General features: G+C 40.0%; 1 protein-coding gene across 1 annotated transcript; it reads left to right on the forward strand.

Annotated features, from left to right (window-relative positions):
- The first annotated feature begins 226 nt into the window (after window positions 1-226).
- Window positions 227-25,972, forward strand: LOC139122588 (uncharacterized). Its single transcript, XM_070688138.1, has 11 exons — window positions 227-372; window positions 764-906; window positions 20,431-20,664; window positions 20,991-21,079; window positions 21,316-21,399; window positions 22,035-22,103; window positions 22,317-22,547; window positions 23,124-23,180; window positions 23,382-23,423; window positions 24,492-24,609; window positions 25,078-25,972. The coding sequence occupies exons 1-11, from the start codon at window positions 276-278 to the stop codon at window positions 25,651-25,653; spliced, it is 1,740 nt and encodes a 579-aa protein (XP_070544239.1). The 5' UTR covers window positions 227-275; the 3' UTR covers window positions 25,654-25,972.
- The last annotated feature ends 1,407 nt before the right edge of the window (window positions 25,973-27,379 follow it).

The raw sequence follows: 27,379 nt of genomic DNA on the forward strand, positions 1-27,379 counted from the left end.
AAGCGGGGCTTCGGACAGGTCATTCTCCTCCGAAGGTGGAAGGCTTTAACTTTTCCGTAGCAAAGGAGAAAATCATAGCACAGTAATTTAATCAACTATTGAATTGCAATGTTTCAATGGATTTATGAGTAATGTTTGAAAATTGTCACTTGATTGGACTAACACCGATTAGACTCCAATCTCAACTGCAGTTTAAACATTCTCTTGATCAATGTTCTCCAGTTCATTTCGTCCTGAGAAAAATTGATGGCAGAACTTGTGAAATCTGCAACGCTATGAGGCTGGACAGAGAGACGGTCAGCTCTTACACTTTCGTCGTCACGGCAACAGTGAATGTATCTGACGTCACTCCCTGCGACCCAAATCTAATAAGTAAGTTTTGTGTAAAAATTGACTACATTGCCTTCTTGTTATACTATATAAACGGAATCTATTTAGACACAACTCATTTGCATCATACACAAAATCAAACAAAGGGCTTTAGAACCAGTAGTTTAAGAAATGGTCTGATTTGGTCTGTTTTCTCCTGCTAAACCCCCGAGAAATGATTTATCGCCATTACCATGCAATATGTGAACCTTCAACTGCATAGACTACATGAGCATTCAAATTGAACGAGGAATAAGTACAGAGTCCTAGTTGATATATCCCGAAACATACATTAAACAGCTACAGCTAATATGTCCCTCTATAGTCTTAAAGTCGAGACACAATGATAAACTGTACATAATAGATGCAAAATAAAGTTTATATTTTGCTCCAGACTTGAATCATCTGGATCAAAACCAGTTGATGCTCTACATACACGTCCTGGATATCAACGAACCGCCCGTCTTCGAACAAACTGTGTTTTTTAAAGGAATACACGACAACACGCCGTATGGTACCTTGCTCTTGCAAGTTGAGGTAAGCAGGTATTGCTCATCGGTTTCACGTTCGTTTGTAGAGTCACAGACTCAAGGATCTGCGGTCATGTGCCGTATTTTGCTAGCTTTAGCTCATCCTGTGTTTTCATCCAAGTCGAAAATGAGGTGTTCGAACTTACCCATCGCAATCATGAAAAGTCGTTGGCTGAATTGCCTTCGGCTGCTTTCTAAACGTTGAAGTAAGTGCTATTTGAATAGTTACCCGATCATTTTGCGTAAATTCTACTGTAGAGGAATTGTGTATCTGACATATCTGTGGCCAGTGTACCCATTGTCCTATCGCGGAGGGTTCGCTAGGAGGTGACGCTCCAAGGGCAAGGGGTTATTCCACTGTCACGTGCTTTCTAAAATTTCGCTCCATGGACGTGTGTACATATGCCTGGGGAAAAGAAATTTTCTTCTTCTCAGGCACATGTACAGAACGCCTATGGGCGGATAGGCGAGAGCGGAATAGAGCACTGTGGCTGCACCATTTACCACTGCACTGCTGCGTGTGAGCAATGCACCGTATGATGGACAGCGCCCTCGTACTGCCACAGCAACGCCCTTCACAAGGTGTCTCGCCATCGGCACGTAAGTCATGTCAATAAATGCTGTTAAGGCTACGCTCAAAAAAAAAAAAAGGTTAGGGGGCCGGAGGAATTCGGGGGGGATTCGAAAAGTTTGGGGGTAGTAGAGCTAGAGGGGGGACTTGAAATTTTTGCTCTACCTGTACGGGGGGGGACTTGAAATTTTTTGGTTCCCTTTTGTGTTTTACATTTTCCAATTCCAAGTTTTTGTAGGTAATTCAATGAAAAATGAATACCATTTTCATGTCATCAAAATTTTGTAATGTTAGTAATAATTTAACAAAATCTAGAACCATTTTGTCACATTTCATGACTTTTATCTCGAAAAAATCAATAACAGGGCAGAAGCTGCAACTGTTAATGATTTCTGCAATATTTCTATGCACTATAACAACTACACAGTTTCTTGCTATCTCCCTACAGTATCCTCAAACACACAATATTTAGTTTGTCGACAAAGCCTGTATATATAAATATAAATATGTAAGTAGTAATAGAATATTCCTTATTATGATAAAATAGAATTTTACAGCCCCCATTTTATTCATTTATCTAAATGGGCGAAAGGAAAATTAACCATCCATGTAACTAAAGTGCGACCCTGACCTATATACGAACTCACGCACGCGCAGCAGTTCATTGTCCTGTACTAAGCAGGGAAATTCCCTGCTGAGTCATTCCAAATGGAACTTGCGCAATACACTAGCTATGACTCACCCTCACTGAGCAAAACAGAACGACATTCTATTCTCTCTCTCATTTGTTAGATAGATTCTGACTGAGCCGTACCGGAGCTCTTACAAAGACCCGTATCGGAACAGTTCCGAAGGTGCGGGTCTGTGAATTTTATCTGCTGGCTGGTCCCTTTTCACTATGTTGGAGTCGTCGGAACGAGATTTTCCCCTACCGGAACCATAGGGATGTTGCGCAATACCCCTATCGGAACGTTTTCAGGCAGGAACTTTCCAGTAGGGAATTTCGCAATACCCCTACGGAACGTTTCGCAATACCGGGCTTCAGTTGCTTAGTAACTTGTGATGTCATGTTCAATGTCTGTCATTCTACAGTTTTCAGAAAATCGTTCCGATAGGTTTCTGCAGAATTTTTTCTGAATCTAACTTTCATATCCATTCAATCCATAATATCGTAGATATCGCTCCAGCGGCGGACTAAATCCTTCTTGTTTTTGTATTTCTAGCGCCTGATGAAATATGTCCTGAATAAGTTCTGACCCCGGAGCCTCCTCGTTCCGAAGGGTTGCGCCTTTTTCTTGTATTTGTGTAAGCAGCTGTTTATATTGCACATAATAATGTTTATACTTCTCTCGTCTCTTTGCTACACCCGTTTTTCCTTGTATCACATCAATAATAACACCTGGTATAGGAGTTAGAGCTAAAAGAACTGGAACTGTCGGAATTGCCGCTATTACAGCAGAGCTTACAAGAATTCCCTTAGTAATATTGAGAGCCATATCAATTCGACCCATTAATTTGTAACTTCGTCGATATGCAGCACTTGTTCTTTCGATATAATCAGCCAATTGTTCAACGCTTTCAACAACTGAGATGTGCATTTTTACTGTATATGTAAGGGGGGATAAAAAATAATTGTAGTAATATAGAAATACAATATGGCAGAAGGAGGAGAAGATATACCACTCCAGGATTTCGATGATGCAAATTTAAATGATGATGACGCTACTGCTGAAACATTCTTCATAGACGATGATAATGCCCTTGCAGAAGCTGATCCTTTCCTTGCTAGCCCAAAGGTTGATCGTTTGACTGAACTTAGAGCAGATGAAAAATTAAGAATGGTTAAAAAATTCTTAAAGGAGAATAAAATTACTGATCCGGATGCACTAAATGTATTGGTTATGGAATCTGAGATTAGGGATGGAAAGCTGTATTATAAAAACCTCAAGCTGTCTAAAGATAGAGGAGGTGGATTTTATAAGCTCACCACATTAATGAGAGAAAAAGGAGGACATGAATTTATGAGAGAAGTATTAGGGGGTCGCTCTAGCGCAGAGCCCGAATATGTGAGTCGTACATTGTATTCTGAAGATGTGAAAAATGATAAAATACCAGCTGAGAAGATGACGCCAGAAGACATGGGTGTATACAAAGATGAACTGACAGAGTTACGGCAAGATGCTTCTGGTAATTCAGATAAAATACAAGCTTTTGAAAATAAAATCGAACAATGGAACAATCTAAACCCTGAATATAGAGCTATTAATGATGAATTAAGGATTGCGAATATGCATCTTGGCGAGCTTAACAACGAAAAAGTTAAAATAAGGCTATTGAAAAGAGAAGCTGAAAAACAGTTAAAGGAAATTCCTGAAGATCACACCCAAGGAAAAGAAAAAGCCAAGAAACTACTAGCTGAACTCATAACAAGAGAAGCTAAAGTTGACAATCGAATTGAATACGAACATGGTAAGATCAGTGGGGCACGTGAAAGACTGGCTACGACTAGGTCTCTTCGTGATGTAATTTCCGATCCAGAATTGTCACTCAGGCTGAAGCTGACAGAGTTATTTAAACGAAATGGTATTACAATCGCTGCATTACTTACTGCCCTTGGAATGACAATATCAACAATTGCCCTGGCTGTAACTAGAGGAGGAGTGGGAGCAGGGGGAGCAGGAGCAGGAACTGGTGGGTCTGGTTCAGGTCCACCCAAAGGCTCAAGCGATAGCTACACAAAAGCGAAAGAAATTGTAAAGCAATTTGGCGAATGGTTAAAAACATTGGCCGCAAAAAGTGCTGCTGCAATACCAGGTTTAATCGGCTCCCTTGTCAGTTTCTTTTAAAAACAGCAGGATCGGTTGTCGGATTTGTTGGAGAACAGCTATGGATATTTTTAACTGGTTTAACATTAGTCATAATAAATAAAATTATGTACTAATATGGCATCAACATGTTTGGTGAAAAGAATATTACAAAGTTTCTTTCTAAAAATAAAGACCTATTTGGTTTCTCTGTCGAATTGGAATGGTGCAAACTTCGGCGGGTAAATCGACATATCCTTCGAGCAAATCCAGGTGTCCGACTCAAAGATGATAATCTATATCATAACATTTTAGCTTTCGTGAAGGAATGTCAGAAGACTAACTTCTTTAAGCGACTAGAATTCATAGCTGTATTCCAGGATACTGAGGATGACCAAGAGGCTCATCATCTCCAAGAATATTGGGTCCTTCGATTGATTCGCGACACAGGCAATCGATTTATCTTTCAGGCAGACGGAAATATTTACGTAAAGATGTGATTTTTGAATTTTTCTTCTAAGTTATTATATACACGAAGTGAAACTTAAGATGTGATTAATTTTCTTTTTAACATGTAATTTCTTTTTTTCTTCTACTATATACATTACACGAAAAATGGGGTACGATAGAACATTATCACCGACTTTCACCAACCGAATACCGAATGGAACAAAGTCAGAAAGAACTCATCACGTGATTGCTCATAATCCAAGTGAGGCAGATCCAGGCCAGACACTTATCATACGATGTCCGAAGTTAGAAAGCGGAGTACTCTTAGTTCCAGATACTTTCGACCTGGTTTTTGATCTCGAAGTAATGGGAGGTGGAACTACCCGAGTAGTACAAAATGTTGCAAAAAATTTGGTGGAGCGTATGGAACTCAGATTTGAGGGACAGCCACTTTTCAATTTGAATAAATATAACCTTATTGAATGTTATCGCGATCTCTTCAAACATAAAAAGGAGAGAACGAACATGACACTGTATGGAATTCAGAACGAAAATCTAAGAAAATTAAGAAGTGGCGCGGCCGATGCAGATGCTGCCGTCGTGGGCGATAATTTACTTTTTGACACATATAAAACAAAATATGCTATTCGTCTCACTCACCCCCTCATAACAGGCCATGGAGTTGCATATCCAAAAGCGTTAGGGAGTCATATTGAATGGGGAATTACGTTGGCACCCGCCCCCCAATTACTTGTCAGTAATAAACTGATTACAACCAATTATAAATTAAAAAACATTCAAATGGAATACGAGACAATTTCTGACCTCGATCTCGCGAGGTCAACTGCTGGTTATTACAACAACGGAAAAGTTACCTTTACGAGCATATACATTATTTTAGAACAATCCCATTCAAAGAATCGGACACGGTTATCAATGAAAATATAAATGTACCACGACGTAGCATTAGAGGTATCGCTATACTCTTCACTAAAAATCAGAATCAGGCAGAACTGAACAGTGAACTTTTCTTTAACCCCTCCATTGAATCTGTGTCTGTATCAATCGAAGGCATTGCAAATAAAGTGTACGCTCAGAAGATGATACCAAGACAATTTTGGCGAGAGGCACGACGGTATTTTGCTGAAGACAAAGATTGGTGTGAAATTGATATAGATGAAGTCGATTATTTGAAGAATAAATTCTGTCTGTTTATCGATCTGCGTAGTTTTAAAGATATTGAGTTTCATGGAAATGGTTTAAAAGTAATGAACACAAAGGACGGAATTCAACTTGAGATCCTGAAGAAAGATACCGCGTGGGGTGGCGATGACGCTCACAATGATAATATATTTGCCCACATTTATGTTATCAGTGATGCCCTAGTCTCTATTGAAAATAGTAGATTAATGTCTTTACAATTTTAAACCATGACCATGACCCCGTCCGTCCTATCGGCCATGTTTCTGCCAACCATTCGCCCGTGTCTGGATTATATAGCTGCACACGTTTGATATCATTTGGCGCCATCATAATTTTACTACGCTTTTCACTACGGATTTCTCCAGCCTTTTTCCGTACAAACTGTACAAATTGTGCCGGCTCCGGCTCCTTCCCAGTTTCAAACAGATCTTTATAATCTTCAAAGTTCAAATGTTTTCTAACACAAACATCTTTCACCCCTTTATTTTTTTTCGTCTCCGAAGTTGGAGTTCGAAAAGCATACACTTTCGAGCGTATGCCGACAAAATCAAGAATAGGTTCACCATTCAACTCATCTTTAAATTTACCTATCACTTTTTTATTAATCTTCGGAAAGTTGGGGGCGGGGCCGCTCATCCCACTAGTATCATATATAGACTTCTCACCATTCTTTTCAACATCTTCACGGACTATATCATTGAAAGTTACGTCCGGGGAGGCGTTCGGTATCGGCACACTGTAACAAAACTGTCAGTATCCATGTAGGCTAATCGTATTCCAGGGAACTTGACCCGAAAGTAATTGTAATGCGTCTCATACATAAGCAGCTTAGAAAGTTCAAGCACCGCCGCGCCAATGAAAACTGGTTTTACATATCTATGCTCATCCGTTTTCAGTTCAAGTAGGGCACTGTCGCAGGAATCACCATCCTCTTCGGAAGTTATGAAAGTTATATGTTTCATCTTTGGATTATACTTCTGAATCTTTTTACGTCCACTATCCGTGCCCCTATCGGAACGGTTCCAGTCCGAAACAAATTTAAAGTCTCTGTACTTTCGAACATCTTCTATTGTCTTACCGAACATTGCATTATTCATCAGCTTATAGAAATTCTTTTCGAAATCTGTCCTCCCCTTTGTCCTCATTTTAGTGTTAAAGTCAATATATTTCGCGAGACATGGAGCTTCATCGAAAGCAAGCACCCGATAAATCTTTTTCAATCTCATTCCCATCCGAAGATAGAATTCCAGCAACTTGTAGTGTAAGACATAGGACTCTCTATCCATCACACTTGTAATCAGTCGACCGCCCTGCTCGGAAATTCATAGTGATGCGGCGCTAATGGTAAATCCGAATGTTCTTTATGTAATTCGGTCGGATATTCTAGATCTACTTCTAGAAAACTTGGCGGAAAGGTGGCGCCAGGTCCCCAATCAAATCCTGCTCCGTCATTCTGAGCAGACCATTCTAACAATTCTTCCATCGTCATCCAATGAAGTCCGCCCGTAGGCATTGCCTGACTCATTGCCCAGCCGTAGAGATTGTTTGCATCGAGATATTTTATTTCGGTCACTGGTTTCTCAGGGTCGTAACTGGCGCCGGCGTCAGCGATGGCCGGATGATTTGTCTTTAAGTAATGAATATTACACTGGCTGATGCCGCCTCGAATTCCCCTCTGTACGAAATTCATCTGCTCAGCATCTTGAATGAGCCCAAATTTATTACCCGTGTAAAGTAACATAGCATCCCATGTCAAGCCAGGCGCTGACATATAGTGGGCTGGATCTAACTTGTACGCTTCTAAACATGTGTCGCGGAAATTTTCGAATATATTTGCAAGAAGGAGAACGTCCGTCTCACAATAGAATTCCATATAATCACGAATCGTCTTACACTCAACTTCGCCCCATACTCGCAATGCATGTTCGTAATCAGACTCAGAAATCCCCTCTTCCGTTAATTCGCTATAAAATTCCCCCCTCTCCGGGAGCTCACCCTCTTCTAATCGCTCGAGGGAATCTAAATATTCGTATGGGAAGAAACCTTTCGCCCTTTGAATGTCCGGGTACAAAAGTGGTACTGCCGTCCACCCATCCTCCGGCACAGTCGTTGCCAACTTCGCCAATGACCCCATCATCAACTGAGCACTATCCATAAACTTTATAGAAAAGAAACGTTTCTTTATCTCCCTCCCCCTCCAGCGACAACAATTGAGGCGTGAAAAATAAATGTTTTCGAGAGACCCATAATTCCACCATTGCCCGTCTTAGCTATGATTTTCGGCTCTGGTCCCCCTCCGGCGTCAGCATCTCCTTCGGTAACGATTTCATGTAATTCTTTCAAAATAAAAGAACCATCGTATCCCTTGAGGTTGTGAAAGTAGATAGGAATGGTTCTCGACGGTCGACATCCTCGCAATAAAAAGTCGTTCCGTCCCTCGCTACTCGGTATCCGGCGGCTCTCCACATGCAATACAGTCTGGATCAATCCGTCGCGCCGGTAATTAGAAGGATCTTTCATAGCCACAATTTTCCAATAATACGATTTCGAATAATACTCGGCCCTTTTCTTCATATCTTTTAGAAATTCTGTAACACAGGAGAGCCCCGTGATGTTCTTTTACCATAAACAGTGGGCCGGCCCGTTCCGAAGGCGCCCCACCCCCGTTCCACCATAACATACGAAAGACAAATTGGAATGTGCCGGCCAGTGCCCCGCTCAATAATTGCTTCAGTATCTGCATAGATAACGTAGGGACAGGGCACCTTCTTCTTATGCCCTTCGAATTGACATACTTCCTTAGGAAAAACTGGCTGTGCGTCGTCTGTTCCACAGTACACCTGATGTATTTCTAATTCTTCTGTTGACTTAAAACCTCTTTTACAAACCGGGCAAATACACTTACTTCTGTGCTTATTCTTACGATTAGTATTAGAATTAATAAGGCGATTTAACGCAGTAATTGGAACGAAGTGGCCGCCGCCGTCTTCGTCAACTATCAGTAAGATATTTGCTACTTGATCCGTTCCAACAGGGGCTCCACCACTATATAACTGTATTATACCAGATGGATCGGGATCATTTTCGTAGATCTGAAATACTTGAAGTTTGACCCTGGATTTTGCTGCTCGAAGCGCTTGAATATAGTCTTATCAGCGGGCGTGGGAAATGGTATTCCACCCCAACAGTAGTCGGCCATAAATTTGTCGTACGTCTTCCAGTTTTTTCTAGTCTGACCACATTTCTTTTCACGAAACGCGGGATCAGTTAACTTTAGACTTGCTACGACGGCGTACTGGAAGCAGTTCTCGCTACCGAAAGGAAGAATAAGATCACTCACACAATGCTTATTTTTTAACCATTCAGGTAGTTGAATCGAGCCAGCCCCGAGTAAAACTTCTACTAGAATTACTTCGAAATTAAGTATCTCCTCGAGAACGAGACCAGAACCCTCAACATTTTCAATTGTTTCAAGCATATGGTCGTAGCGATCTATTAATTGTTGTTTCACATCCGATCCTCTTGTGTATGTATCTTTTAATTTAACAGGCAATGTACGATTTTGTGTATTACCAGTTTTCGGATCCGATAATTTGACTTCCATTTCAGTATAAACTGAGTACATCTTTCGGGCCCCTTTGACCATACCTTCAATATCCACCAGCTCCCTGATATCCTTGACTCGCTTGACTTCAGGAAATTCTTTTAGTAAAACTGCTCCCTTGAATGCTGTACGTAATCGACGGGCCATAATAATCTTTATGATATATACTATGATAAAAATTTTCTTAAAAGAAAATATTTATTCTAATTCATCAAAATCCACTATAATATTTTTGGCAGCATTTATTTGTTTATATATCTCGCCTAATCTTTCTAAGTCGACTAGTTCTTCCGCATCTTGAATTTCTGGTTTATTAGGCACAGCACAAAATATTAATCTCTCAACAGTGAAAGAAAGGGCACGCTTATTTAAGCGCGGTTTAAATGCTAAGAATTCTATCTTACTACCTTTCCTGATATTACGAGGTACAATAGCAGGATTTTCTCGGACTGGTAGTAACGGGCTCACTGCTTTAAAACCACAGTCAATTTCTTGAACCATATCAATACATGTAGCGCTTTTAAACTGAAATTCAAATACGCAACTGGCTGCGCCCCGCGCTTCCGATACACTTTAGACGGATTGTAAAATCCGGTAGGATTCTTGGAGTGAGCGGCCAGGCTTGCAGCATAACTTTTAGCAGTAGATGCATCGAAACTTTCACCTAGGGTACGGAATATTATTAAATCAGTAAACTTTTGAAGACTCGGTTGCCAACGGACACACGCCCCATCAAATGTAACTGGATCACCTCCCGATCTAAATTTAAGTCCGATGTTGAAAACTACTTCTAGCTCACTGTCTACGTATATGAAAGGATCTACATATTCACCAAATACTAATTTGCCTCCATCATCAATTTTGATGTTTTCTCCGGTTTCAAGTATTTTTATTGCATCTGAAATAGAAAGGATTGCCATTGTCTTTCGTAATATATCTTTACGAAAAATAATTTAAAACATTTTTTCTATGATATAGTATCCCAAAATGTCATACATATTCATAAATGGACCAACTGGAAGTGGTAAGAGTTACGATGCAATAAATTTGGATCCGTATCACGTACCAGAATTTGACACTAGTTTTTCCAGCAACATTGCCGACTTTTATAATGGGCGCCACGTTTCGATTGCCGATTTTCAGAACCAGTTTATAGAACATACTCTTAGTTTACAATGTCAGGCTGGGCTCCCTTCAGAACAATACATTATTTGTGACTCTTCCATAATTCAACATCTAACTTTTTCTAGAATCCGGGGCGTTTCCACGGAGTGGGAAGAAAAAAAGATTGTTTCTAGAGCATTTGACCATTTACATAGTTTCATTATCATATTCAAAGATATGCCTTGGATTATTGCAGGCGGAATGTGTTGACTCGAGCCAGGTCGTACGAAATCACCGGTACCGCCTTAGAAGAACTAGAAGAGATTCACAACAAGTTCAAACAGACTTTCTTAGAAATTTGCCACGACTACAGGCTTCCATGTTTGGTAATTCGGAACGCTCTTACCCCCCTCGTTCTCAAGAATATACTTAATCCAACAATTGATACTGAGACAGTCGGGCCAGTAGAATATCCACGAGCTTTTGACTTTGGAATTGCATGGGGCAGCTCACGCGATAGCGGCAGCCAAGGATTTTTAATAGACGGTTTTTCCGAAGGTGAACTTGAAAAAGCGTACTTCCCACCTGGTCAAGAACAACTAGAACAACCTCGAGTCTCACTCAAGAACCTACACAAACTTCTTAATGCTTGTGAATCTGTGTGTGCTTATAATGCTTCGTTTGACCTACGAGCACTTGACATTATGAAACCCTACGGTTCTGTCACCGGGACTTTGAAGTTACTTGTCTATGGCTCATGTCAGTTGTGTACATTATACTTCAACCAGAACTTATAGATAAAGCTGAAAAGGGGACTCGAAAGAACGGACTATGGCAACATGAGAAGTCGTTTTGAAGATCTTGCAAACTTAATATGTGCCTCCGGAGGAACCGAGGGCCCCCACCTCATCCACATACGGCCGAAAAAGATGCAGTAAGTGAACATTACTTACGACAGTACATGATAAATACTTGGCCAGGTGGGGGGTGGAAGTGGGTGGTAAACTGACACTTTCGGCTTTCAAGAAATTAAGACTTTTTCCATGGTACTTATTGAATAACTTTCGTAAATACTTACGTTAGTACTTACGTAGTACTTGACAAGTACCATGGACAGGAACTTACGTAGTACTTACGTTAGTACTTGACAAGTACCAGCACAGGAACTTACGAAGTTCTAATAACATTTTCCTCCGGCTCCCAACTATTGAAACTTTCTGGATAACCTTTCCATTTTATCAGATAATATTTCTTTCCTCTAATTTTTTTCGTCTTCAAAATTCGTTCTACTCTGTACAGCTCGTCGCGTTCTGAAGGTGCGCTCTGAAGTTCATCGGAGTAGAAAGTGCCGAGTATTTCCTCTCCATTCAGATCTTTTATTTTGTAAACTGGTGGCGTTCCCAGTCCAGCTGCGTACACAACTTTTGAAACCACGAAAATCTCCTCTGTCCAATTTGGTAAATATCCTTTCTTGAAAGTGGTCTTGTATTTTGTAATTCGGACCCGTTCTCCCGGCTTGAATTCAGGGTCAACTCCCCCGGCTGCCAACTCAGGACCGAATAGTGTATAAAATGCCTGCCAATCGTTCTCCTCTGTTACGTCCCTGGGTTTCATTTTGATACTTCCGTGAACGGTGTTATTGTAATTCTCAAGAAGTTCTGGTAGAATAGAAAGCCATTCACGTGTCTGTCTGTATGTAAAGTATTTCCACATCATCGTCTTGAGGGTTCGATTAAAACGTTCAACGACGCTAGCTTTTTTATCACTGTAGGTGTGAAACCAGTGAATTCCCACCTCCTCCAACCACCCCTGCATTTTTCGATTAGTAAATTCCCGCCCCTCATCTGTTTGAAGTTTGTCGGGTCTTCTCCCGGATTTCTTAATTATGTCTTGTAGTGCCTTCAGAGTATCATCAGCCGTTTTTGACTGTATTGGCCTAGCCCAGGCATATTTACTGAGTACATCTATTACTGTTAGCATGTATCGAATGTTACGATTCTCTTTTGCGAACAGGGGAGGGAATTCCACGAGGTCAGCCTGCCACTGTGAGTCTATCGATGTTACAAAAACGCGCCGCGCCGCCCCGGAAGGCACCCCCACGAGAACGAGGTACCGGTTTATGTAGATTATAAGTTAGCTGAGTTTTTAACCAGTCCTGTACCTCTTTCTTAGTAATTTTTAACCCGCTGGCCGTGCTGCGTCATACAATTTTTGCACACCTCCAAAACCAGTTTTCGGGTTGTAATATAATTCTCTAAGAGTACCTTCGGCTTCCATAATTGCTATATTATACGAAAAATGTTATGCAGTACGGATTCCGTAAATGAAATACTAGTTTACTGAATGGCCTACTTTTCAATTGCTTGATTAGGCCCACGGCTTCCCGTTCTGACACCTCCATTCCATATTCTTTTATAATAGTTTTGTTGTCTATCTTGTTCGGTGTGTAAAATAGTACTAACATCTGTATGTTTTCCCTGAATGGTTTACTAATACTAGTATATTGTTGAGTCAGAACCCAGACAGATAATCCGTCATGTCTTGCGCTGAAACCAAGTTGGACTAAAACGTTACTGCGCTTCTTCATATCTTTGGACGAGGCGCAGTCATCGAGGATTATTAAAGTGTTAGTTCCAGCCCATTCTTTATGCACGTAGGTTAATGTATCATCCACTGCATCGAGTCCGACTGGAAATATAAACACATTATCATCGGTGAAAATGAATCTTCTATTATACGCTTTATTATTCATGAATGTTGGGCAAATGAATATCACATATTCGAATTTCCTTAAGTACGGACCGGTGAGGAGGTCCAACATAAATTCTGTTTTGCCAGAATATGTCGGTCCAGTTATAATCATGTTGAATGGTGGGGTTGCGAACATTGCCATCGGATCAGATCTATATACTGTACATTAATGAATCTCTTCTAGTTCTTTTAAGGTACTGGCTCGAGTTAGATGAAACCCAGTCACATCGACAGCATCTGAATGAACTATATAGTTAGTGACTTTATTCCAGTACCTACAATAGTAATGAATATTGCTAAAGATAACAAACCAATTTTACCATATTCGTGAATAGGGTCTGCGCCGGTCACGGCTGCTGCCTTAGGAATCCGAGTCGTGTCATTGTGAGGTGACTCTCCGGGCTCGTCCTGCCACTTCACAGGATCCGCCTCCCCTTCCATCTCGTGTACAGCACTTTCTCGAACTTCCGTGTTTATATCACCGTTCACCCCGAAGGACATAGATTCTGTAGCGTATTGCAATTCATTATTATAACCCGAGATTGCCGGGCCCGAAAGAATGACCATCTCAGACGGTAAGAGAAGTAAATTGGGTGAAACTGCCATATCAAGTTTTACACCAGTATTCATTATTGTGTCTTGATATCGCCTATAACTAATTACTTTGTCGGTATTACGAATTTCATCTTCGAGGAGAACACCGAATTCTTTTCGGACTTGCTGTGCACTGCCAGTATCACCCACAATGGTACTACGAATATTCGCTTGTGCGCCAAGTATGCAATATACGTAGGCTTCAAGGCTTTCGTTGAGGCGAGCGAGACCGGCCTTTGTTAGTCCCGAGTCTCCCTTCAGAGGAATGAAACTATTGTATTGTCCCTCCGATCCATCATTTCGGAAGAAATAATAGTGTGGTCTGTCTTTGTCGGGCAGTACATGTTTTTTCTTTCCAAAAATTGTATGTGTATAGAAAACACCACTGTCGGCGGAGAGGAAAAAGTCCCGACCGTTGTATATCGCTTTTGGCTGTCGAACAGGCCCACGATTAGTGTAATATTCATATCCATAACCAAGACCTTTATTTTGACCTTTTCGATAACGAAAGTCGGACTTCGTTGGGCTTATATTTCCAAATTCTGTACAGAGAAGTTCATATTGGACGAGATTGTACGGATTGTCGCCCGCTTTGAAGGTGGGGAGGGGGTCGTCTGGAAGTGCAACGCCCATTTCGTGAAGGATACGACGTATTGTAAAATATACATGGAAACGGCAGAATGATCGTATTTGCGGAGGAAATTTCTTATCGAAGAGATGGGCGAATGATATACCACAACCAGTAGTGCTGCACCATACGGCGAAATTTAATTGCTGGTCCCAGTATTTCATGTTTGGGCCACCCAGCCAGACATTACTTTCTTTAGCTGATCGATGAGTGATTACGTTATCTTTAAATATATCCCGTGGATGGAAAGTAAATTTATCTGTCGGCGTTACATATATTTCTAAGTCCATGAGAATAGGTTTTATTCCCCCGTCCGGTTTGGAAGGGGGGGTATCAGCATGTTGTACTGTCGGTACGCTCGTCTTATTCAATTGAAAAGCAACTGGGAATAAGTCTGTACTCATGATTTGTTGTTCTATATACAGATAGATTTAAATGGAGGAGAATTTTCCATACTTCGGAATCCCTGTCGGAATCATACTAACATTCCAGACCATGTTAATATTATATTTCGGATTCAGGTTTAACGAATTTTTTATTTTTTACTAAGAATAGATAATATACTGCAAACAATGGAGAATTTAATAAAGACATCGGCAGCGGTAAATACACGTTCCGAAGTACCAACCGCAGCGTCGGACAATAATCGATCCATAATAGAGACGAAACGTGAAAAAATACTCTGTGTCATCGCAAGTGGTCAAAGCAAGTTATTTTTTGGTAAGGAGATTTCAATTGCTGACGTAGAAAAATGGGGAGATGAAACGGTGAATAAAGCATTTAAAGTCTATGAAGCGAAATACAGTTCTCTTATAAGTGATAATATCACTCAAAGTTTCATAGATCTAGGAGCCCGTGCAATAAGTCAGGTAGTTCCAATCGATGATCGAGATAACTATGCCACTGATCTTAAAAAGGATTTTATTCTAAACAGTGAAATAAAAAGATTATCAGGACGGATAGCGTACACGTGGGGCCCCATACTTGCTCTAGTTTCCACCGGTTTAATTACGGGTAAACATTTAAATTTTAAAAAATCGGGTTTAATATAGTACCTGAAATAAATGGATTCACTTCACCGACTCAGCAAACGGCTCCGCCAGGGACTCCGTCAGAAGCCCCGCCGACGGAGCCCACACCGGAAACGACTCCGTCAGGGACGACCTTCCCGACTCCGACACAGCGCAACATAGAGAAAGTGACGTTACCGCCGAAGCATCCAGGGAGAGTTGCTGCGGGCAAGCGACTAGCGGAATGGAACAGGCAAAACAAGGAGAAGAAACGCCAAGCAATGATTCATGATAGTGATGCGGTAGCGACTGAAGCAGACCTACCGCCTACAATGAAAGAACAGTGTGATAATAATTCACGCGATAGCTCACGCTGGTATAATAAATGTTATCTTGTTTTAGGAATTGTGGGAGTTTCATTGACTGCATTAGGGCTATATTGGGGGCGTGCTCGGCATACCCCCTGTCCCGTTAATCGATCGAGTCCAGATCGGAAAGAGGCTGCTCCCCAAAATAAGAAAGCGGAAAAAACAGAGCCAGTAGCGGTTCCGGGGGCCAGCTCCTCTACATTGTATGAGATGGATTAACTCCCATATTTTTTATTTTTATTTTTTATTTTATATACTAGTCAGCAATCATGGATATTAAAACAGTTGTAAACACAATGTACGATGGTATTGTAATCGCAGGACTTGCAATGGGATATCTAATGATCTCCAGCAAATTTCTAAAAATTGATATGGGCGATCCAAGTCGTCCAAATTTGACTCGATTGGCAAAATTAGGCGGTGCGACTGCTGCCGCGGTTGCGACCAAAGATCTCCTTGAACAGAAAAATATTATTCCTGCAGAACCTTATACTGTGTAATGGGCACCTTCGGAATAATAATAATATTCATCGAACATTTATACTTAGTAATATATACGTACAACAATGATCATTTGGATTGAAAGCCAAACAGGTGAACCTGTTACTGTTAATTTTTACCCTTGCATTGACACGACACAGTTTACGAAGATAAGACTGCTAGAGTGCGGACTATATAATTCATGGCATAACATAACATCGACGAATAATGTAATAAAATATCAAGAAGGTGACCAACCGAAGAAGACTAAATCAATACGTCCAGGTAACTACAATATCGATACGTTAAACAAAGCAATCGGGTTGAAGCAAAAAATTAATTTTGAAAAACATCTGCCGACAAACCATGTTTATCTAACTTTGGCTAAAGATATTAAAGTCTATTTCAATGCCACAGGTAGCTTCGCCAACGTCGTCGGCTTTTCAGATAAACCTGAGAACAACCCAGTTATAAAAAGTACTATGAGTCCGAAGAAAGTGGATTTCTTAACAGTCACTAAATATATAGTTCATTCAGATGTAGTCGATGTTACTGGAAATTATGTTTCATTTGGCTCCGGAGGATACATACAGGGAAAGTATCGAACTGTTTACAAATACTTCCCATCCGGGATACGAGAGAAATAAGTGAAAAGGTTACTTACGATTTTAAAAACGGAGCAATTTCTATGCCATTGAGAAAAGGGGGAGATTACATGAATTCAATGCGTATCTGGATAACAGATCAGGATGGAAACATGATCGATTTCAATAACTGGCCAATTAGCTTTTGTATTGAATTGCTGTAGTCGTTCCGAAGCGGGCCGGTGCGTTCCGAAGGAACCCTATCGGAAGATAAACCATCCCACGACCAATCCTCCAGCAATATAGATCATCTCATATTTCTTTTGCTCAGGACTGGGTTGATAATAATCTGAGAATTGAACTGCTTCGCCTGACGTAGAGTTGCTTTGCACCGCTTCTGCTTCTTCCAGGATTTCTGCATCTGTATCTCTTAATTCTGCCGCAGCATGCGCGTCCTTTGCCCGATTTTCTCTTTCCCAGTCAGCCTGGAGTAATCTTTTTTCTGACCAGACGTTGCGATCATGTTCAAATTTTTCTAATGCTTTATCATGTCGGACCTTTTCTTCAATAAGAGCGTCACCATTCCCCGAAAGCTTTTGTCCGATAATATTTCCTCCTGTGAATGCCGTTGCATTTAATACAGCACCGAGAACTGTCATTCCTATAGCTGAAGCCATGACTGTGTATTGTATATTACAAGGTATTATTTTAATTTTCACTGTATATAGGTCCCTACGGAGTATGTCTGATCCAAGTGGCTTCGGTCTAGGTACAATTCGTATGCAAAATCTTGAGCTTGAAGATCTGAGTGATGTTAAAGTTAACAATAATACTAAGATGGCTGCTAATCATAATAAGGATTACGTCCTTCGTTACAAGGACCGCGAAAAATATTTCGTTTTAGCCAATGCCGCGGCGCCACCCCACGAGCATGCTGTAGAATTTTCCGAACTTAAAGACATTGATGAAACTGTAATTGACGCCACAAAGGCTTCGAATGATTCTACTCCTTTTGCTCTGACATGGGATTCGGCTAGTCAGAAATTCATGCCTTATAATGTACCGCGTAACATCTTAGATATATTGGATAGTGAAATTGCAGGAGGTGTTGCTGAACCACCAGGAACTCCGAATGTGATTTATTTGATAGCAATGTAAACAAATATAAATTGTTAGATTTTCGTAGTTGGCTTACTCCTACGAATCCATACATTGCACTTCTTGGTATACCGATTCACCTTAAAATTAGTCCTCTTAATACAATAATGAAGGCAGATAATACACTAAGAAGGTGGATAAACGAGGGGGAGAATTATTGCTCGTATACAGCTAGCGGAGTTCCAGTTAGATTATTTTGGGACACAACTTTAAAGAAACTGGGTCTGAAAAGCGTCGGTGATGAGACAGCTGTTCTCACTTTACAGACAGTAAATCAACAGATGACTGATAATATGAAAATAATTGAGCATGGTACAGTTCTCATTAGATGTGTAAAGTTAGCTACTGGAGATGAATTTGACGATTTGGTTGGATATTATGCTATGAAAACAGATAACAGAACAACTTGTGATATTATCATAAGTATTGATAAAGATCGGGGAGGGGAAATGAGTATTGAATGTTTTGTTGGTGGGAATAGAATAGAGAACGACTTAGGAACTACATTTGTACGTAGAGATAAAAGAGTGAACACTTTAGATATCAGTACCATTCATCTGAAACGACTCATTTTGTTTGAAGTAATGGTCTTCCGTCATATTTTAAGTTCAGAGGAAATTACTAAAATTTTATCTATCGGGTGAACAAGTTCGCACCGATAGGAACTCCGAGTTCAGACCTCAGTCATGCAGTAGGAAAAAATTCACATCAGCTAGACTCCGCGACCGGCCGGCCGGACTGACAACGGGCTCCTTTATATAGGCTAGTTTGATGGTGATGACTCACACGGAATTTCCCACCTTCCCACCTTCGGAACGTGTATAAACATGCTCAGCAGGCCCGCTTAGTTCAGGACAATGCACTGCTGCGCCAAACCCCTGTTGCGCATGCGTGAGTTCGTATATAGGTCAGGGTCATACTTTAGTTACATGGATGGTTAATTTTTCCTTTCGCCCATTTAGATAAATGAATAAAATGGGGGCTGTAAAATTCTATTTTATCATAATAAGGAATATTCTATTACTACTTATGTATTTGGTGATAATTTAATTGAAGTCCAGACTGAAGGTCAGTTGTCAGTGTTTTAATGCATGGTACACATATATAGGCTGTGATAGCATTAGCTGAATACTAGACAATTCAACATGCTGTAGGGAGTAGAACAAGAACGCAGTTGTAAAACTGAACAAAAATATTGCAAAAATTATCAAAGTTAATACAGCTACTGCCTATGGGTATTGTCACTATCATTAATGCTCTGCTACTGCAGTGTCACTGTCACTGCATACCTGAACAGTGACAGAGATAGCTCTGACTCTGATGTACATGGTAGTTGAAGAAGAGTTTGGGTCAAATGATGCTCATGACAGTGAAACATACCGGTACTTGTACACAAGATCAGGCCAGAGAGCAACACATGGAAGAACACATAGAAATTTTTGAATTCTGGCATATGAGAATAATCAAATATTAAAGAAAAAAGATTGGGTCACCATGCTTGATTTTCTAAATTTTCACATTCTTGTTATAAAATGATACAGAAGTAAAACTTTGAACAGTAAAGACTGAAAGAAAAAATATGTGACCAAATGGAATTATTTATTTTTTAACCAAATTTGCAATTATTGCACATAAAATTTCAGAGATTAAACATTTATTTGATGGAATATTTTAACCTTCTAGTATTGTCAATTTTGATTAGCATCTAATCCGTATATGTCTTGTAGTTTTGAAACAAATTTTTGGTAGGTCACTGTGCAATATGGCAATTAGCCAGAATTCACAATTTGCCTACTCTCTCATGATTGCCATTTTGTGTGCTCTTCAGCAGGAGCAGTTGACCTGGCCAGAGATGGATTAACTCAAGTTGGCTTTTAGACCAATAAATCTAAAAAATTCACTGATGCATTTAAAGAACTTGCCTTTGGAATATGACTATACAAAGTGCTAATACAGGTAGCGTTGAACACCTGTGAGCAGAACGGCGCAATACATGTTTATTTTTTCTACGCTCACATCCTTTACAAATATGCGGCCTGTGATAGTTGGGGGGACTTTAAAAATTTTGACCATATAGAGGGAGGGGGGCATTTAAAAATATTTTAGGGTACTTAGGGGGGATCTGGAAAAAAATTAGATTTCAATCGAGATTCCTCCAGCCCCCCAATCGTTATTAGTGAACGCAGCCTAATGGATAACCATTATTTCACTATCCTTGTCAGGCCGTGGACGACGACGAAGGTATCAACGGAACGCTTTGCTATCACCAAGAAGAAAGCAATGACTATGGGAAATTTGACCTGGTGTGCAACTCTGGCGATGTCTATGCGGCCGAGACAAACTTCATCAGTTACGCTGGCAGTAGACAGTTGACCTTCTTTGTGTACGCTACGGACAGGGCAGGACCCGATGGAGACGATGATGGACTTGACTCAAACAACACAGCTGAAGTCAAGGTACAGCCTATCCATTTCAAGAAAAACCGCAAAAATCACAATTGATATGCAGTTTTCGAAATATATCGCCGATAAATTAATAACATACAGGATCACTCTCATTTACATAATAAAGCCATAATACATTTCAAAGTAAATAAATTGAAAAGCAAGTACAAACCAAATATGGTCGCAGGTGTTCCAAGCAATATGTCATCGTATTCTTACATTTACGATGGTCGCCAGTTTTTCATACCTGTGGAACATTTCCACCGACATAAAGAAATCAGCTTGAAACGACCCTCATAAAATCATCAATCTCCAATTTTTATCTTAACGATAACTAGATACGCGTTTTACAACGAAGTGAATACTGTATCATGGAATCCGGACGAAATCCGACCTATATCTCAAGTAATGTACGGCAAATAATCGGGTAGGTTTCCATCGTTCATCTTTCCAGTACAGTTCCTTGATTTTGTCAGTTGCGATGTTTGTTTCCCCAGACACAATATAGCCCTCCAGCTGATTTATAGCGCGTTCTTTTACGTTGTAGACAACCGACCAATTCTGAACCAGTTTCTGCTGCTAAGGAACGCAGCCAACATCACCCACTACACGAAAATTAAGTCTGTTCTAAAAATTAAACATTGTTAATGTTTCTCATCGCAGAGAATTGGAGTACCTGTATGGATACATTTACATGTTCGATTCTGTCAGAGTAGCGCTAAGTGATTCGGGAAAAGCTGATGTTCAGTGAGTCATATACATGTTGTCATGGTTTTCTTAAAGTCTGCTACATTGAGCTAGTCCTAAAGTGACATAATGTAATTTCGCTCTTGGTTCTGAAAGACACTAGTTTTCATTTAAAGATATTTCATCTCTCGGTAATGGGAAATGGGCATATATATATATATATATATATATATATATATATATATATATATATATATATATATATATATATATATATATATATATATATATATATATATATATACTGGATATGGACCTGTCATGCGCATTATTGATTTTCGTTTAAAATGTCTCAATTTGCTCTCACTCTCGCTGTCGGGCAGTTCATTGTTAAAAGTACCAATCATTTTCCTTGTTTGGGCACAGCGTCCAGAGCTTATTATATATTTTGCACAGCATATGTGCATAGAATTAATTAGCACAGTTCAGTATGCAACAATTATAGGCAGACGATTTCGAATTTAAATGAAATATGAGGAAACTACCTAAAGAATGATTAGAAGAGGTCATGTATTTACGACAGTGCCAGGAAAAATGTCCGGTTTTCAAACGTAGACTAACTTGATCAGTTTTATAGATTGTCTAAAATGCAGCATTTCATCTCTATTTGTTGTATTTTCCTTATTCACTGAAAGGACTGACATGTGGTTTTACGTCGTACGGTTGGAAGATCATACAGTTTTGACATGTCAAGAATTCATAGCGTAAGTAGTATTTTTACATCTTAATTTGATGTTATTCATTCACTATTAGTTAACAAAGTCAACAATGAGGGAAGTCAGTGTAAATTCATAAAACTATGAATCAAAATTTGACTACAAGATAAGAAAGATGTAAAACTTTTAGATTTACGCTCACAAAACACATTCTTTTGAAAGTCAAGTTTTTATATGGTTGTCCTGTCGCTGATATTGTAGGATATCAGACATTCTGACGCTATCAAAGGTCGGAGTTCAGGAATACACTACAATCCCTGGAAACTTCACGAGTGATTGGGATTTCAAAGGATTCAACGAGCTTTCATCTAGAGGGCAGATGTCAAAGACAACGGGACAGATCACAGCGGGCCCCGTTGTCTTCATTATACTTGCCGTGACTGTTCTTTGTTTTGGAGCCATACTGATTATCTACCTGTTAATTGAGGAAAGGTATACATCACACGATTGAAACTAATTTAATTGGGATAATTGGATTGTGAAGTAATGTCGATTTAATTCATAAACGTAGTCTCATCTGCTTTTCTTTTCACATTGCACACTTGTTTCTATGAGTAATTTGCAATATTACAACATTCAGCTGTACGGCGCCTGAACACTTTTGAGAAATTTGAAAAACATAAAAATCCAATTATCCCAAATTAGTTCCAATCGTGTTACATGCGTATGTCCGCGTGCATCCATATGTGTGTGTGCATGTATGTATGTATGTATGTATGTGTGTATGTATGTCTGTATGTATGTATGTATGTATGTATGTATGTATGTATGTATGTATGTATGTATGTATGTATGTATGTATGTATGTATGTATGTATGTATGTATGTATGTATGTATGTATGTATGTATGTATGTATGTATGTATGTTGAAGATCCCATATCGATAATGGAAGATGCGAGGAGCAATTTTGTACCACCATTCCTGGTGATGATGCAGTTTTACACTTTCACCATTTTCCCTCCCTTTTTAAATTGCATTTACTCATGACGTCACTGTCAAATTCCAGGTACAGCCAGAATAAACTTCTCCAACAGAAGGAGTTCTTGGAAAGAATGGCAGCACTGTACGTATCATTCTAACTCTTCATCAAGAAACATATAGAATGTCAATCTGAATATTGAACGGTGATAACAGAAACTAAACATGTACATGGGTGCGCAGTAATGATTTTAATTATTGGATACAAGTACAGTATATAAGCTGCGATATGTACAGATATTTGACAGCTAGAAATGTTGTTTATTTGTATACTCTTTCGTTGCAGACGAGAACCTTGGACATTTGGAGGTGGAACGGGCGAGACAAGGTAGTAGTCGAAATCCTCCTTCAAATATTTTATAAGGTCGTGTACGTCACCCTCTGGTGAAATTAATGCACATGTCAATATTGCTTTTGATCTGTACTCACTGTAGAGGTTATTTAATCTAGTGCTGGTGCTTTTTTGCTTTATTTCATTCACCCGACTACACGCCTAATGCATGTCGAATTTTCTGTACACTGCAATTGTCAGACATTGAGAAATATCACCAGTGCAGCTTGTTCAGCTGACAAGCCGACATGCGCAAGGATTAAAAACGAAGCGATACTGTGAAGCTACAGGCCCGGCCCTGTCACATCTTGACGTTTTAGCAAGCGTATGCCAAACGTATGAAAAATTTGGCGAATACGCTGGGCGTACGTCTAATACGTTATGGGTAAGCACGCTGGTATACGTCGTGGCGAGGTCGTCGAAAAGTTTTGTGCATGCACAAAACTTTTCGACGTATGGCTTATACGTCCCGGACACGAGGGTCATAAGTTGTAGGTATATGTTATGCGCTGGTTGACACACGTTCACACACATTACTTGTAAGTTACTCATAAGTCGAAATGTGTCAAGATAATTGTCTACCGTACCCAAAATATATTTTAACCTGTGAGTACGTTATGAATACGCTATGTATATGCTCAAAATTGAACAATAGATTGAAGTTCAGCGTAAGCCAGCGTTTTAGAGAATTTTGATACGTCGGCATACGCTGGCTAAATCGTCAAGTTGTGACAGGGCCCTAAGGTAGATCTGGCCACCAAGCGAAAGATCCATCAGGCCGCAACATTGAAGGGCTGAAAACTCTCTCTCTCTCTCTCTCTCTCTCTCTCTCTCTCTCTCTCTCTCTCTCTCTCTCTCTCTCAACAATATCTGTACCACTGGTGATTATCATTTATTGAATCTTCAGTCACGGATGTTTTGAAATTATCCTCGCAGTTGCGATGTGTGCGTTACAGTGTCAATTGACAAGTTTTCTGGTTTGATGCCGGCCATGGTTTTCAGACTGCTAATAAGTATTCGAAGAGTGTGCACCTAAGTAAATTTACCCATATATTGTGTTTTCAGCGACGAAAGGGTGTTGCTTGACGCAGGTACGGAAATGAACGAAAACTGGCCGGAGTCAGCTCCCGTCACCGCCGAGAAGCCGATTGTCATCTCGCGCACAGTCATTCACGAAGAACAGGTACGTGTAACAATGTAATACACCATTTTAAACCACCGATCGCAGAAAAAGAGAATTACTTTCGCACTTTTTCTATAGTAACATTCCTCCGATGGTTAGGGTCGGTATGTCGGAATTTTTCTTGTCGTTGGCTGAGACCAATGAAATAGGGTAAAGGTTAAAGAATTTAGTTGAAATTTTTGAAAATGCACAAAATGTCAAGGGTCGGCGGGTTTTTTTCTAGGGTAGGTTGGCTCACCTGAAACACATAATATTTTCTTTGTTTTGCCTATTAAATGCCAGAAAGTTTGATAAAATTACCGAGGAGTGGAATTTCCGGACAAAACAGCGATGTCAAACGGATAGTATTACTGCTTCACGTAAAATAATCTAAGTTCAACCGTATATTTGATGGCATCTGTGTGAAAAGTTTTTCTAAGAGTGTGCTGTAGAGTTAAATTTGATCTTTGATTTTGCAAATTTTTACAGGAAATGTCGATGGAACTTCTTCATGAGACGTCTGATCATGGCGATGACTGGTCCTACAAGGAAACCCTCGATGCCCTCGAAAAGATAGAACCGGTCGCGATCGACAATCCGGCATACGTTAATCACGACGGGAACTTAGTGAATGCCGACAGCATTGGCGTCGACCAAACACTTTCCAACCCTTCGGCCGAACGGGACTATTGGCAGAGTGTCGGATTCAAGGAAGGCGATGAAGGACAGTCGATAGCACCGTCAACACAGCCGGTTCCAGCGCCCGCTCAGACTGTTCAAGATCATGTAATCGATACATCCGGGGAAGGAACGCACTCCATGAAGGTCGAGACGTATCCAACCCCCGGACTCGAACAACAAGACTACGCTCCTGAAACATGGCCGACACCGCCGCCACCGTTACAAGATGACGTCACACAAACCACAGGCCAAGGCCACTTTAAGCCTGAGGGAGACGATGTAGACGGAGAGGGGGAGGTTGAGCGCACCGTGACATTCAATGATGAAGTGAAGGTTGAACATTATGATGAAGATGAAGATCAAGACAGAATTGTAGCCTTTTAAATTCAAACTTTGAAGTGTCAGGTTATTGACCCCCAAAATTGCCAGTGATCATAATAATGATGATTTGAAATTCTCTTTAATCTCTATTCAGTAATAATTAAGAAGGCAATTAGTGCGATGAACGTCAGATCAAAGTTTCAAACTTTGAATATCAAGCAAGCGTAATAATCATATAGTAACCTTTTTATCAATGAAACGTCATAAATTTTCCCTATTACTTTTTTTCTGTCGAAACATCAGAAATTTTCATTTACATTTAATCGCTTTGAGTTAGTTTATAGGCTCATACATCACCGTAGTTGTCATGTTTTATCCAGGGAATATGTTACTGATAACTTGTTGGTCAGCATATGATGAAATGTAGTGTACCAGGCTCGAATTAAACCACCTATATTTGAATTCGCACTACAAAACAGTTATTCTACACAGATTTTATTCTTCAAGCCACACCCTATATAGGCAAACGCAGCGATCTAAGGAAACTTACACTACTGCAATAATGTGGTGATGTGCGGCAATTTCTGAAAACAAATTAAAGAAGGTATGACAATTAACGACGTAATATGTATACTTGGCAAGTATCCAAAATCAAAAGAAGCGTGTAAAAGCACTGTTCACGACTTGATGTATTTGTGATTTTTGACACAAATGTTGACGGCAACTTTACGTTTTCTGAGGCGGAAATATAGCTTATTTTGTCACTACAGGCCCAGCTGTAACTTTCTGTAATGGTTTCACTTTTTTGTTTTCTATGTATATTTTAAATACTTATTATTTTTTATTCCTCCAAATAATATGTTGAAACACCCGCTATTTACTATGTCAACGTAGCGTCTATACATTTAAAATGTACGTTGTTTTCTTGACAAGTGAATTTTGGTCCGGACTAGAGTTCAAATGTAAACAAGAACAGTACAATGCGGTCTATACATGTACAGGCTGAGTTGACGAGCTTTATACCATGTATCTCAACATGCGTTGGGGAGTAAAAGAAGAAACTGTATTCAATGTAAAAAAATAGTGAGGGAGGGTCATCAAAAGTTACAGACATCTACTGACCCTTTACAGTCAGCCATGGCAGAGATGCACGCCTCTGCCGCTTGTCGGAGTTTGTTTGTTGCGGGGCTTCCTGGCCCTCACTAGACCAGACCCTTTTCACTGTCAAACAGTAGACTGTGACACTTATGTCCAGTCTATAAATATAATTACGAACAGGTTATTTGTACCAAAACAAAGAACTAAACGAAGCGACACTTTCAACTGTTGATAAAATGGGGGTCAAAATTTGACGTGTTCCCTGATTTGTGTGAATGTGATTTTGGTCAGCTTATTTTCAAGGCAGGGATGCCTTTGTCATTGCATATATAAACGTTATTTACTCATTTGCTAAAGAGTTGTTCCGGACGTTTATAATCGCGGTAAGAACCATAACTAGTACTGTTTGCTTTCGAATATCACCAGAAATGCATGCACGGTTCGGTTCATTTAGGAACGATTAATATTCGAGAAGGATAATTACATTCCGAGAAATTCTGCAAAGTCATGTTGTACAAATAAAACAAGATTTACAAAACGTTTTGCATGTCGTAATTGTGTAAAACTTTCCATGTTGTACACTTTATCATCACGTGTCATGTTATCTGCCCCGTTAAGTGAATTGCCCGCCTTTGCATAATCATTCGCTGACGGCACTGGCAGTGACATGAATGAATCACACTGCACTCGA

The sequence above is a fragment of the Ptychodera flava genome, chromosome 22 (assembly GCF_041260155.1).
Source record: "Ptychodera flava strain L36383 chromosome 22, AS_Pfla_20210202, whole genome shotgun sequence".
NCBI lineage: Eukaryota > Metazoa > Hemichordata > Enteropneusta > Ptychoderidae > Ptychodera > Ptychodera flava.

Coding starts and splice junctions, on each gene's coding strand:
- LOC139122588 (XM_070688138.1), top strand. CDS start 276: ATGAGGCTGGACAGAGAGACGGTCAGCTCTTACACTTTCGTCGTCACG. Junction 22,548..23,123: donor TACCTGTTAATTGAGGAAAG/GTATACATCACA, acceptor GTCAAATTCCAG/GTACAGCCAGAATAAACTTC. Junction 23,181..23,381: donor TTGGAAAGAATGGCAGCACT/GTACGTATCATT, acceptor CTTTCGTTGCAG/ACGAGAACCTTGGACATTTG.